Below are 14,638 nucleotides of genomic sequence, written 5' to 3' on the forward strand. Positions count from 1 at the left end.
TGGAATGATCAATGGGTGTATTGTTGGTTGCCAGCCTCAGCCACAGCCCCCTTGAAGAGGTATCAATCCCCACAGGCCCCACTCCCCAGATCCCCTGTGCATCCCTCCATTCCTCTCCCACTCCATAGCCCTAAGCTTACCCCTTCCCATAACACTCCTCTCCTGCCCAAGGAATTCCAGAGCACACTGGCTCTCTCTGGGCCCTTACGGCTCCTGGGCTCCTCATGTAGCTTGGATCCTGCCGTGTGTTTGGGGGGTTGCAGTCAGGGTGCGATGGGGTCTCTATCTCTGTGCCTGCTGCATCCACCTGAGCCAATGGGTGTCCGTGTGCAGTGAATGTGCCAAATTACCCCTGCTGGCTGCTATGTGCTGGTGCCATGGCTAAAGCAGCAGCACCTGTCTGGGCACATGCAGCCCTGTTAGGGCTTCTGAAAACTGAAATGAGCAGCCTAGACATTAACCTGCCCTGGCCCAGCCCTTTATCCACCTGCCCTCCCTGAGCCTCCAGCCCCATCAGGGCCACTAACAGCATCTCGCTGAGAATCTTCTGAGCTCCCAGCATGCACAAAGGAACCTTTTAGGCACCCAGACCAGCAGCTCTGACCACACAAGACTGAGTTTTTTCACCTTAGTACAGAGCCGTCCCTGCCCCAAAGAGCTAGTGTAAAATGTTAACTGTATGAGCGGGGCCGGCTCTAACATTTTTGCCGCCCCAAGCAAAAAAAATGAGCGCCGCCCCAACCCCTCCCTGAGCGTCGCGTCGCACCGCCCAAGTCTCTGCCCCTCCAGCGCCGCGTCGCCCCGCCCAAGTCCCCGCCCCCCCAGCGCCGAGTCACATCCCACCGCTCACGTCCCCGCCCCCCCCAGCACCGCTTCACATCTCACCACCCATGTCCCCGCCCCCAGCGCCGCGTCGCACCGCCCAAGTCTCTGCCCCCGCCAGAGGTGCGTCGCATCGCGCTGCCCAAGTCCCCCCCCCGTGCCACGTCGCACCACCCAAGTCCCCGCCCCCCCAAGCGTCACGTCAGACCGCCCAAGTCTCCGTCCCCCCAGCGCCACGTTGCGCCGCCCAAGTCCCCACCCCGAGCGCCGTGTCGGGCCGCCCAAGTCCCGCCCCTCCAGCGCCGCATCGCATCGTGCTGCCCAAGTCCCTGCCTCCCCCAGCGCCGCCCAAGTCCCCCCCCCCAGCGTCCCCTGGCCAAACCAAAAACAACAAAAACAAACCCCGATCGCCGCCCCCTCCCAAGGTGCCGCCCCAAGCACATGCTTGGTAGGCTGGTGCCTGGAGCTGGCCCTGTGTATGAGCAAAAGGGACGGGAAATCTCAGGGCAGAGGAGCTCTGGATATTGATGCAATAGGAGCTGTAGTTACCTGGATAGACGATGTTTCTTCTCCAGTCTGAAACCAAACACAGAGAGAGGGATGAGAACTCAGCTGAGCAAATGCAGCAACACCAGGGCTCTGGGATGAAGAGCAGCTGGCCTAAGCTGAACCCAGAGAAGAGCAAAGTGATTCAGAAGCAGGGACACATTTTGAAGAACTAGATGAGACTCTCCCCTTCATTCCATTGAATTTGTACAGCCCCATTCACCAAAGTTGAGGTGAAAATACTCAGGTCCTATGTGACCCATCACTAGGCTCAGGGGACCATGTAGCATCAGTGTCCAAACATCCCAGCTCACTAGGAAACTCTGCATCTTCCTGTGCACAAGTGATCCCTGCCTCTGCCACCGCCAGGCTGGGTTACTGTAGTTCACTGAATCCACAGCTGAGTGTGAAGGCTCCAGCTGGTACCTAACGCAGCTGCCGGCCTTCTCCAGGGCTTAGGCCACCGTGACACATCAGGCCCATTTTCCAGTCTCTCCACTGGCTGCAAGTCAGTCCTAATCTACAGAACAAGTCAAGGATCAAGCCCCAGCTACATTAATGGCCAAAGTTCAATGTCACAACCGCTGTGCTCGTCTGAGCCAATGCAGATCACAAATCCCAGCAGGACATGCATAATAGCTGGAGATGAAGCATTCTTGGTTGAAGCGATCTGGCGATGGAACAAACTTGCAGAGGAGATCAGGGGAACCTAGCATCTGGAATTGCTTTAGGAATTGCTGTAACACCCTTCTGATCAAAAGCACCTTTCTGTCACAGCAAGAGTGAAATTCACAACTATGATACATCTTGTACCAACCCCAACCCTACCCCTAGTAGAGTTTTTGCCCTGAAAAGGAGAAGAGCCAGAGACTCTATGAAATTGACCATGGACCTTATTTCTACTGAAATTCTGTCAAGGTCTTCAGATAGTACAGTGATCAGAAGCAATATAAAATAGATGAGCAGGGCGTGAATGAACTCTCTACTTATGAACTGGGGAAAAGACTTCAGCGGCAGCCCATTTTTGCACAGACACTCCTACCCTGCTTAGGTGCTCTGCAAACAGAGTTGCTTTTGCCAAAATGATTAATTTCATCTGGTTTTGGATCACAATTCACTTTAGCATTGAATGCAGGGGTAACGAAATGTTGGTATCCATATTCTATGAGTAAAGGGCAGCAGAACTGTACTTAGTCACTTGTTAAGCAGACATAGGAATGCCAAATCCCACTGAAAATTAAAGGAGGGGGGGAGGGATAGATGTTCCTGCCTGATGGTATGAACTCTCCTTAAAAAGTCCAAATGCTATTTTACCCTCCTCTCTCCAGTGTTTAAAGCCAGAGCTGACTTGACTCAATGGAGAGTCCTTGTTTCTGTTGAGTGATTGTTAGAACTGAAACAATTGATGAGCAGGTCTAGGATCCAAACCTTGATCTGGTGTAAGGACAACGTGGCAATGAAAAATAATGGTGATTTCAGTAGTCAGGTTCCCCAATGCCTGCTGAACTCACTGGGTAGCTGGTGGAACCTCAGAATGCAGCATTGCAGACATGGCAGTATGTGGTCATTAGCAGCAGTGATAAGTAACAGCAGTGGAGCTGTGCGGTGGCAGAGATAGCAGCAGACATAGTGACTGGAGAGCAACAGAGAAACCAGCAGCAGCAGCAGCTGTGGCAAAGGCATCAGCAAGTGCTGGCGGAGTTGCAGAGGCAGAAGCAGATGCATTGCTCAATGTCCCCTCCCCCACCTTTCAGGTGCGGGAGGTGAACCCATGTGAGGGCACCTCTGAAGGCTGGGTCTTTGCTAATTAAGCACAACTGACTGGGAGTGGGGTGCAGTGAAGGGAGAGGTGCGTTAACTAGACATTCATTTATCAAATTTTCACACGGCAAGTTAGGAAACTGAGGCAAAGGACACTGGCCAAGGCGCTGTAGGGTGGGTGCTTGCTTACGGTTTGGAATCGCGGCTGTGGTGTTTCCTAAAAATGTTGCTGGGTTCCCTTTCCCTTGTAATGAAAGTTTTCTTTTGTTCCACATGGACTCAGTGCAGGTGAGTGGGACGTTTTGCCTCTTAGAGGGGCCCAGAGGCAGTGCTAAGTTTTCCCAGATTACTGGGTGGAGGCTGAAGTTGTTTCTGTTTTGGATTGTTCAGAGGAACCCCCTGATAGTAAACCCAGCCTTTGCTGCTGCCGACTCCACCCGGCAGCAGGGTGACAGATCGGTGACAGATCCAGGGGTGATAAATCCAGAAGGGTGATGGATCAAGGAGGGTGACGGATCCAGGGATAGTTTCAATAACATGGACAAGGCTTCATTTGAGAAATAGAAACACTTACTGAGTTCTCTTTGAAGAGCATCTAGGGAATAGAGAATGAGAAACAAATACACACTAATTAAATGCTTCTCCTATGGGATGGAATTAACTCAAGCTTCCCTTTACGCAGCCTGCCCCTCACAAACCAGGGATACTACTGAGGTCTGGGGAGAAGAGTCCCTTTCCAACCCACGGGCAGGGCACAGAGCACCTGCAAAGTCCCATACGGTGACAACACAGCAATTAAATACCTGCGGCTGGCCCATGTCAGCTGACTCAGGCTTATGGGACTTGGGCTGGGGGCCTGTAAAATTGTGGTGTAGATGTTTGGCCTCAGGCTGCAGCTCGAGCTCTGGGACCCTGCAAGTGGATGGGGTTTGGGTCAACCTCCCCCTCCCCTGGCTGTCTCAAGTGCTCCATTCAGTTTAACCAAGGCAGTTCTAGGGGAGAAATATTCTGTGCCTGGAAAGGGCTGCTGCAGATCACTGCCCCTGGAGCAAATGAGAACCTTAGTAACGTTTCCTTCCCTGTGCTGCTGTGGGAAAAGGGCAGTGCAGCTACATGTGTCCCCTGCTTGGCCCAGTGTAAAATTTCATTCTTCCTTTTTTTCCATTTATTAGAAGACAATTTCTTGTTAATTTCACTGTATTTTCCCCTGTGATGTTTACCTTTTATTTTAAATAGATAAACAGTGAGGCCAATGGAAACAAACAAAACCACCAGGATCACACTCAGAGCCACCATCCATGGATTCACCCTCGGGAAAAAGGAATCTGAAAAATAACGCCCCCCCGACTTGCATTAGTTCGCAAGCAGGGACAAAACTCAGTATTTTTCTATAGCACAAAATAGGCCCCAGCAGAACATGTGTAAGATCAGAGTGAAAACATGACCCCCTCTATGCTACACAAAAGACTAGAAACTGATTTTAAAAATTACTCCAACCAGCACTGATTAACCTGTGAATGAACAGGCCTGGTTTGATTCATGGTATTCAGAGCTTCATTGAGTTCAGGGGCAAATTCTCTGCTCACACAACTGTATTGACTTCAGTGGAGTTGTGCCAGCAAATAATTTGATCCTTACAGTTCAGAAATTGCAGGAGTATTTAGAATATTTTTGGGGACAAAAAAAACCAATGACAAGTCCGGTGGCACCTTAAAGACTAACAGATTTATTTGGGCATAAGCTTTCATATTTTAAAAAGCCCACTTCGTCAGATGCATGGAGTGAAAATTACAGATCAGGCATAAATTTCCTGGCACGAAGAGAAGGGAGTTACCTTACAAGTGGAGAACCAGTGCTGACAAGGCCAATTCAGTCAGGGTGAAAGTGGTCCACTCCCAATAACTGATGAGGAGGGGTCAATACCAAGAGAGGGAAAATTGTTTATATAATGAGCCAGCTACTCCCAGTCCCTATCCAAGCCCAAATTAATAGTGTTAAGTTTGCAAAGGAACTGTAGCTCTTTGAAGTCTGTTTTTGAAGTTTTTTGGTTGAAGGATGGCTACTTTTCAATCTGTTATTGAATGTCCAGGGAGACTGAAGTGTTCTCTTACTGGCTTTTGTATGTTATCATTCCTGATGTCTGATTTGTGTCCATTATTCTTTTGCATAGAGACTGTCCGGTTTGGCCAATGTACAATATGGAGAATATTTTTGTGAGTCACTTTTTTCGCCAATTATTTTGATGAATCATAATTGCAATTAATCCAAACATTAAGTGCTGCAGATTAATTAATCTTCTTTTGCTGTTCTTGTGTTTACAGCATTTAAGATTTCTAGGAAGGGTGGACATTTCAAACAGGCCTAATGCCTTCTCCACACTCTATTTCTGCACTGGTTTAGTGAAATCGGTGCAACACTCAGTAGTTATTCTTATATTGGTTCCACAGATGACCACGTAAAAGGATTACCCCAATTTAACTTAACTGATTTACAATTTAAGGTTTTGTCAATCAGCTGAATAATGTCCTTTTTCCATTTGGTATAAAGCAGTAAGGAACTGGCTTAAGCTAAATACACAGGACACTCTGAAACTGAATTAAGAGTGTTTAGACAAGGGGTTTCATCAATAACTCTGTAGATAATCAGTGCAACTTTTGTGTGTAGACAAAGGCAAAGTGAGTTATCAGCACAAGTCCCATTGAATGTCAATAGAAACAGCACCACATAATTTGGTGACATTTCACTCATTGAAAAGGTAGCAAACAAACCATAGTGTAAAAATTGCTACATTCACAAATTCACTGAGGTGAAGTTAAGTTTGTAGAAACAAACACTTTCAAAGTTTGGTGAATATTTCTTGTCAAAATCTTTTGTTTTTTTTTTAAATAAGAGTTTCAGGAGTGTCAGAGTTAAGATTAAATTGACATGAAACCCAAAACTCTGATAACTCTGAATATTCAAAAGTAAGGCAATCAGTTTGCCTGAGATGTGACCCTGTTAAGATGCCAGTTTCTGAACTTTTGTTTGTATCTAGATTGTAAAATCTGCACAACAGATGCTTCAGTTCTTTGTTTCTTGTGTTTTGTTTTGTTTCTGATGGAAGTGATTTCAGCATGTGGGGTTTAGCTGGTAACTGACCTGCTATATAAACTGTTGATTCCTTTTCTTGATTGAGAACGGTGTTCCTGATCCAACAGGACAGGTTCTGGTTTGAATTTTCTTTTATAATAATAGAATTTTCTGTTTCAAACAGGCCACTATCTCCTAGCGATTTTGCTTCAGAGAGTGATGGTAATTCTTGCCCACTGTGATCTCTCCATAGCACCTTGGGCTCTGGGTACCATCCAGCCGATTGACAAACCACCCGGATCCCTCCATCCTGGTGGCTCTCCACAGAGATGAGAGGATTGGAGCCCAAAACTAGAAGAAAATTACATAAATGTGTGATAAATCAATGCGGTAACTTAAAAGCTAAAAGTGAGTGATTGTAGATATCACCTGATCACGTAGAAGGGAGAAATGAACACTGGAATTTCTGAATTCCCAATACACATGGACACAGGAAAACATATGAACAAATATTTAAAATAATTTCACTGAGACAGTGAGAGATATTGTCCTCTCCACCCAAGAACAATGGAGCATTCAACACCTTTGGAAATTTGACCACTTCATTTAAATACCTAGTGGGATATGAATTTTTCAAAAAGCCAGTTTTTAGTATATTGGATGAACATTTTGTTTGTTTTCTTTTTAAATAAATAAATAAATCTAACTGGCTCCATGGTTCCTGTGTCAGAGCAGCAGGGGACAAATGCTCGGCCTCATCTGCTAGCGGTAAATACATAACTTCGTCCTCCACCATCATCTTTATGTGGCCTCAGCCAATCAGAAAGCTGCAACTAATTTTGACTGTACCCCTCAATAACCACCAGTAGTGACCACGTAAGAAGGCCCTATAAACCTGGCAGTCCCACCTTAGCCACGCCTCAGAATGACTGCAGAGAAATTGGAAGACCACAGGCTGTCCACACTTGACAGGCTACAGCAGCACAGCTTCACCACTGTGGTGCTTCAGTGTAGACACTACTTACACCAACAGGGGACTTCTCCTGGTGTCATAGGTAATACACCACTCTGAGAGGCAGTAGCTGGGTCGACAGAAGAATTCTTCTGTCGACCCAGCCCTGCCGGCATGGGGACTTAGGTCAGCTTAGTTTTGTCACGCATGGGAACTGTATTTTTCACACCCCTGAGTGACAGTTAAGCTGACCTACTTTTCTAGTATAAACCAGGTCCATGTTTGTCTAGATGTCTTTTCCCTCCTTTCTCTCCCTCCTTTTGAAATCAGCCAAAAACATCTTTTGGGCAAGGAAATCTCTTGACCATTCTGAAAAGGTCTTTAATAAAACGTTGGGAAAGTTTTCAGCATATTTTCCAAAGTGTATGAATGTGGTCGTGTGCTGAAATCTAGTCACACTGTGTTACTCTAAAATAATTCACAAGTTGCTAGTCACAGTTGTTGCAGTAGGAAAGAATAAAAACTCCAGCCCAGACTAAGATAATACAGACAAGAGCTGCTGACCTGCTACCTTCAGTTCCAATAGGGCTTCTTCATAAAAAGAACCATCTTGAACAAAGCAGCTGTATTGTCCTTCATCTGAGGGTCTGATATTAAGAATCTGCAAGGAAACATTCCCATCCGTGATGCCAGCTTTCAAAAGCTCGGTCCTTTCATGATAGTCTGGCATCTGTTCTCCATACTGATCCTTTCCTTCATGATACTGGTGAACAACTGAAGTGAACTCAGATCGGAACCATCTCACCTCCATGTTCACAGCGCTCAACCTGGGGGACAGGTGACAGGGTAACACAATGTTCTCACCCACAATGGCAGTGACAGGGTGACCAGGACCCATCACTCTGAATTGGGCTGTGAAAGACACCAAAGCAAAAACAGAACAAACTCAGAGGGAAAAAATATATTAATGACTGATTCAATAGGTTCAAACTTTCCAAAAATTCAGCCTGGGGCAGACACCTGGCAATCAAATTTCCAGCCTGAACATTGAAAATTTGGCACAATAACAAACAACTGAAAAGGAAGGGAGGGGGAGGGGAGAGTTACATTAAAAAGTGACAGGCCAGCTCAGGTATGGGTGTCACTGATAACTCCCCTTATATTAATTTGACATGCCACAGAGCCATTTCAGTGCCCCGTGACCGGACAGGGTGACTTGAGTATATACACTGTATACCTGAGCTCTGTGATCTGTTCCAGCCTTCACTATATTTCTGATGTGATTCTCAGCACTGGTATTAATATGAGAAGGCTGAAAAGATGAAATCCTGACTCCACTGAAGTCAATGGAGATCTCTTAGGATTTCAACCTAGTGTTTTGGGATCCAGCCTCTTTGGAGACCACCACCTATCACATCGTATAAGGACACAATTTTCATTGAGATGAGTGGAGGTTCCTGAGTTTTCCTCCTTTGCCCCCTCCACCTGTTTTTAGTGAGACAAGGTCACTGCCAGGACATTTTCAGTATAGAGTCTTCAACTCTGGGACTCACATGCCTTGGCCCCACTGACCCCAAATCACTTCAGCTTTTAGCCAGGTTGCCTTGGTGTTTGAGAAAGGACTGGGTCACAGAGGATGCAAGCATGTGAAGTAGGATGCTCGGCGTGACCAGAGGTGCGTAGGGCAGCCCACAGTGGAAATGCCAACATCAGGGAAGGCTGCAAAAATGAGAGAAGATTCTCCCAAAACTGGTGGTTTACACTATAGTTAGATTCACCAACCAGTCACAAACTGTGCTCCTGATCCCCCACACTGGTTATCAAGAAAAGAAATCACACAGCCCCCTTTACTGCATTCCACTCTCTGGCTCCCAATCAGCAAATAGGTTCAGTACTGTGAGAAGTTACTTAAAAAAAATGTATTCACTTTACAAAATGTTCTTTTAATTCCCCAAAGGACCAGACATTACCAGATCAATACCAGTTTGAATCTTACCCAAAATACCACGCTGCTAGCCCATCCTTTAGTATCTAAATCTAAAGGTTTTATTAGAAAAGAAAAGGAACTAAAAAGAAGAGAGTTGCTAAATGGTCAAAGCAGTCAGATACTTTCATATATATACACACACACATATACAGAGAGAGAGACTTTAGAATCGACATATCAGGTTCTTAGCAGCACTGGTGAGTTTGCTAGCTTGCAAAGTCCCTCTGGAACACATCCAAAGCTTGGATGGGTCTATCAGTCCTTTGTTCAAAGCTTCAGTTTGTAGGGAAGTTACTCCAGACACGAGAAGCAGGATTGCAGACAAAATGGAGAAGATGCATTTATATCCTTTGCCCCAAACACAAACTCACAGCACATGTGCATGAAAAGGTACTTGGAGTCCCCTGTCCATCGGCATGACCCCATAGGCTCCGACTCTGTGGGTGATCCAGGGCTGGAGCACCCTCAGAAAAAAAGTTAGTGGGTGTTCTAGGAGGGAGGGGGGAAGAGTGGGAACGTACTCAGGGGAGGAGGTAGGGAAGAGTCGGGTCTGGGGCAGGGATTTGGGGAAGGCGTCCGAATGGGAGTGGGAGGGCGCGGGGTTGGGGTGGGGACTTTGGGGAAGGGGTTGGAATGGGGGAGGAGTGGAGTCAGGGCAGAGGCAGGGCGGGGGGTGGGAGTCAAGCACCCACCGGCACCAGTAGAAGTCGGCACCTATGCATGTCCCTACATGTCCTGAAAAAACAGGGAGTCCAGTGGCACCTTAAAGACTGAGACTTATTTTGGGCATAAGCTTTCCCCAAATAAATCTGTTAGTCTTTAAGGTACCAGCAGGCTCCTCATTGTTTTTGTGGATCCAAACTAACATAGCTACCCCCTGATACTTGTCTACATGTCCTGTTGACTCATAACCCCGGCTTCTCTCAAAGGTTCATTCTACAGCAGGCCGGATAGTGCTGATGCCGGTCTGTCTGGGGGTATCACCCAAATGCACAGCACAAGTTTGAGACACAAATATACTGCACATATTTATATCTCACCATACAAAGATGATACAGACCTATAAACAAGCTTATCATATTTAGCAAATCAAGCCTTTTCCACTGATACCTTACATAGAATCATAGACCTGGAAGGGGCCTTGAGAGGTCGTCAAGTCCAGCCCCCTGCACTCATGGCAGAACCAGCACCATCTAGACCACCCCTGACAGCTGTTTAACCTGCTCTTAAAAATCTCCAATGATGGAGATTCTACAACCTCCCTAGGCAATTTATTCCAGTGCTCAGCCACCCTCACAGTTAGAAAGTTTTTCCTAATGTCCAACCTAAACCTCTCTTGCTGCAATTTAAGCCCATTGCTTCTTGTCCGATCATCACAGGTTAAGGAGAACAATTTTTCTCCCTCCTCCTTATAACAACCTTTTAGGTATTTGAAAACTGTTATGTCCCCTCTCAGTCTTCTCTTTTCCAGACTAAACAAACCCAGTTCTTTCAACCTTCCCTCATAAGAAATGTTTTCCAGACCCTAATCATCCTTGTTGCTCTTCTCTGGACTCGCTCCAATTTGTCCATATCTTTTCTGAAATGTGGTACCCAGAACTGGGCCCAAGACTCTAGTTGAGGCCTAATCAGCACAGGGTAGAGCGGCATAATTACTTCTCATGGCATATCTTGTATAAGATTTATTGTGATTTTGTAATATTGGTATCAATGCTATTATAAATGGTCACCCATATTCCATACAGCCTCACACTCAGATACTATGATGATATAAGTACCTAGATAGATAGAGAAACTGAATTGCCTCATATGCAGCACGTGGAGAATTACTCCTCCAGAAGGGTTGGGGAGGAAATGGAGACTTATTTACTGATATTGAGCCAATCTGAAATTTGTTGTAGGGGTGGGTTTGGGTTTTTTTGTTTGTTTTTGTTTTTCAGTTTTGTACAAAGGAGTGGAATAGGCATGATTTATAATCCCTACAATGAAACAAATCCTACAAGGAGCAGCAGGACCAGTGGGATTCCTACCTGATTCCAACTTGTGAATGTGATAAATAATGAAGAAAATGATGAAATCAGGCAGAGAGGCGCTCACTGTGGAGCTAGAACAGATGCAAAGAACCTTCATCTTCACTGTAACTTGATCTGGACAACAGGATAGGGAAGAGAAAAATACTTCACTAAAACATGTTTTGCATTCAAATCTGATTTGTTAGAAAAAGGAACTATTATCTGTAGTTAGTGAATTGAACTGATTGTTTCTGGTCACCTTGTCCTTCAAGATTTTAGATAGCGTAGATCTCATCCTCTCACACCTAGTATTTAATGACAATTTCAGAGCGGAAAACAAACTTTCCTGATTTTTCAACTCCCAACTGGTTTCTCAACTTTGAATGGACGAGTCATTGAATTCAGCAAGTTGGGTACACTGAAGTGAATAAAATATTTTCTCTGTACCTGCAGAAGAGGCTACTGTTGTTAAATGCTGGGTGACCCTTCAAGCTGGGTGAGCTTCCAGGTGCTTAGCCAGTGACTGCCACCGCTTCATTGATCTGATTTTCTTTAAAACTTTTGAAGCAAACATATACTGCTGAATGTTATACATATATACATTATATATCTATATCTATATGCCTTAGCCTCAGTTATCATAATTCTAATTTGAAAGATAAACTAGTATTTAATTCAAATTAAAAAAATCCAAGTGAAAGAAAAGCCTCTCATTTAATTTTTTAAAGATCAATTTTCATCCACCCTGAGTGTCTGACATTTCCTTCAGACCCTTATTGCCAAAGAACTACAGCACTTTGATGAATTAAATTAATAGGTGTGATACACTGCTTTGTGTAGATTGGATGAATTATTGCAGAAAACTGAAATTTGTTTGAGTCTTTCAAAAACAGAGCAGCAGCACTGCCAAAACCAGGATTCAAAAGTCAATGTAACCCCCCAGTGTGTTAGTTGTGTGTGGTACTGTATGGTCTCGTGCTGTCTGCAGTGGCACTTGAACAGTTTTTACAGTGGGGGTGCTGAAAGCCAGTCAAAGTGCCCCCAAAATTTTACCTTGTGCCCCCTTTACCCCTGTTCACACCCACATGCCCTCCTCAGAGCTGGAGCTGGGAGCAGGGCTGTATCTGCAGAAGGGTGGGGCACAGACAGGGGTAAAGGGACTGAGGCTGGGGCCACAGCTAGTGGCGGGCAGGAGTGGATCCCCACGTGCAGGACCATGATCGGAGCCCTGGGACCAGGAATGGAGCCTCGCATAAAACCTGGGGAAACTGCACCCCGCAAACATCCCTACTTCCCGCACCTATGATTGTCTGGTCTTGTAGCTTTGATTAGCTGTAAAACTGCATAATTGCTTAATTATGGGAACATATACAAGCTGTACATTTTTGTGGGGTGGGTTTTTTTTGTGCTTTAGAATATTTGTTGCTTTATGAAAATCAATACAAAAAATCCCCCCCCCCCCATGTACACACACATTTTTTTAAAAAATCACAAATTGGGTCAAAAAAGGTATTTGATTGACTTAAAAATCAATATTTTAAATATACATTTTGAGTTCCTATTTTTTGCCATTTGATTTTTGAGCCTCAATCTTAAACTTTTCCCTGCAACTATAAAGGCTAGAGATTTATTTTTTACTTTAAATGAAATCAAATATTCTCACAAACTCAAAAACTAGAACATTAGGGCTTTCAGAAAATTACCAAATACTGTGAGACTTAAATCACAAAAATCACAAATAACTCTGAGAGTTGACAATACTGAACCTGGTCCAAAATACTTAAACAAAAATGATTTTTCTTCAATAGAATATGGCTGACAGTTTTTTAAAAAAACTGTTTTTCCTATTATTTCAATGTTTCTAATTTTTCAACAAAATGATGCTAAATGAAAAATATATTTCAAATTGATTCAAAATGAGAAACCCGAATCAAATGGAAACAAAACATTTTATTCACCCATCCCTTATCCTGTCTCAAAGGAGAAAAGGGAGGAAAAATGAAAACTGAAAAAAACACCCTAAAATCTAATATTTTGTGCAATAAGACGTGATTAAAAATTTAAAAATAAGCAAAATGTTTTAAACAAAACAAAAACATAATTTCACAACAATACTGCCATTTAAAATAGCTGCACTCCTATATGTTTCTTCATGGTATTGCCCCTTGAATGGCTTTTCACATAGGAGGAGATAATCTGTTACACAATATATAAATGTCCCTTTTTAATATAGCCTGAAGTCCCTATTCAGTGACACTCTTGAACACAGGATCAACAATAGGCACATGCTTAATTCCCAGTGAGTTCAGAAGGAGAAAAGGAGACAGTTTTCTGTTTCGATTGATTCTGAGCATAATTTTATTTTTAAAAAATAAAAGGATTCACCCCGCCCCCCAGTCAAGAGGCAGAAAACTGCAATGTCAGCACAGGGCGAAAACTAGACTGATGGCAGCTGGGTTTGGTGCAGTAAGTTTCCTCTATTCAAACTACAGGAAGTTACAACTCTCCCCCAAGAACAGTATTGGGCCCCCTGTTCTTGAATAAAATTCAGCAAAACAAAGAAATGACTCATTCCACAAGCTGTAAAAGTCTCGTGTTACATTGATATGAAAACAAACTGCAACGTATTTGACGGCAAATCACTTTGAATGTAGCTGTTCTGTCAAGTTTCTACGATTATTTACTCCCTGTGTTTTGAACAGAAGGAGAAAAGGAAGTTCTTAACCCGCAATAAGTATCGGGTATCAGGCGTTACAAACAGCCCTTCTGAAGCAAAATTCACCCACCTGGTTGGGTCTTCTGGGAAGTTTAAAATCTCCCGGGTGTGGCCAGACTTCACCCCTTTGGCTGGGACAGTGACATGGTCACTGACTGGTCCCGATTCTCACGCACGTTGCTCAGCAAATTTTGGCGATCAAAGAGCTGCAATTTCGTGTCCTGGCTTTTCCGCAGAACGTTGTTAAAAGAAATTTGGTTTTATTCCGAATCGATGAACCTGCGTTCGGCTCGCAGCGTTCGCCGGGGGGAAGTGAAAGTAACACTGTCAATTACCTCATTACAAACCCTGTCACGTGGGGAGGGTCGAGTCTTCTCTTAAAGAAACAGCCCCGGTCCTGCTGCACCGCGAGTGTGTGAGAAACCGGAACTTCATGTTAATAAAAGGGGCATTGTTGTTTGGGGGGAGGGGTGTTTTTTGCCATTTTGTTTCAGGGCCGCCCGGGGGCAAGTGGGGCAATTTGCCCCAGGCCCCACAGGGGCCCCCATGAGAATATAATATTCTATAGTATTGCAATTTTTTTTATGGAAGGGTTCCCTGAAATTGCTTTGCCCCAGGCCCCCTGAATCCTCTGGGTGGCCCTGTTTCCTTTATTATATTCAGAAAAAGCAGGAAGAAGATTCTCTTTGAAATCATGACTGGATGAACAACTGACTCTGAATCAGTCATGAGTTCAAAAAGGAAGTTCCGGTTTCCCACTGAAGATCGCGACC

The 14,638-nt window shown here is 44.6% G+C and overlaps 1 protein-coding gene across 1 annotated transcript in view; it reads right to left on the minus strand.

Moving 5' to 3' along the window:
- Positions 1 to 14,244, minus strand: part of LOC120383499 (butyrophilin subfamily 2 member A2-like) — a 45,322-nt gene extending 31,078 nt beyond the window's left edge. Inside the window, exons 1-7 of the mRNA XM_039501667.1 lie at positions 13,936 to 14,244; positions 11,168 to 11,284; positions 7,715 to 8,062; positions 6,268 to 6,549; positions 4,350 to 4,454; positions 3,933 to 3,950; positions 1,372 to 1,398 (exon numbers count right to left, since the gene is read on the minus strand). Coding sequence (XP_039357601.1) covers positions 1,372 to 1,398; positions 3,933 to 3,950; positions 4,350 to 4,454; positions 6,268 to 6,549; positions 7,715 to 8,062; positions 11,168 to 11,267 — 880 coding nt within the window. The 5' untranslated portion in view covers positions 11,268 to 11,284; positions 13,936 to 14,244. The remainder of the gene's footprint in view (positions 1 to 1,371; positions 1,399 to 3,932; positions 3,951 to 4,349; positions 4,455 to 6,267; positions 6,550 to 7,714; positions 8,063 to 11,167; positions 11,285 to 13,935) is intronic.
- Between the last annotated feature and the right edge of the window lie 394 nt (positions 14,245 to 14,638).

The sequence above is a fragment of the Mauremys reevesii genome, linkage group 15 (genome assembly GCF_016161935.1).
Source record: "Mauremys reevesii isolate NIE-2019 linkage group 15, ASM1616193v1, whole genome shotgun sequence".
In the NCBI taxonomy this organism is placed as follows: domain Eukaryota; kingdom Metazoa; phylum Chordata; order Testudines; family Geoemydidae; genus Mauremys; species Mauremys reevesii.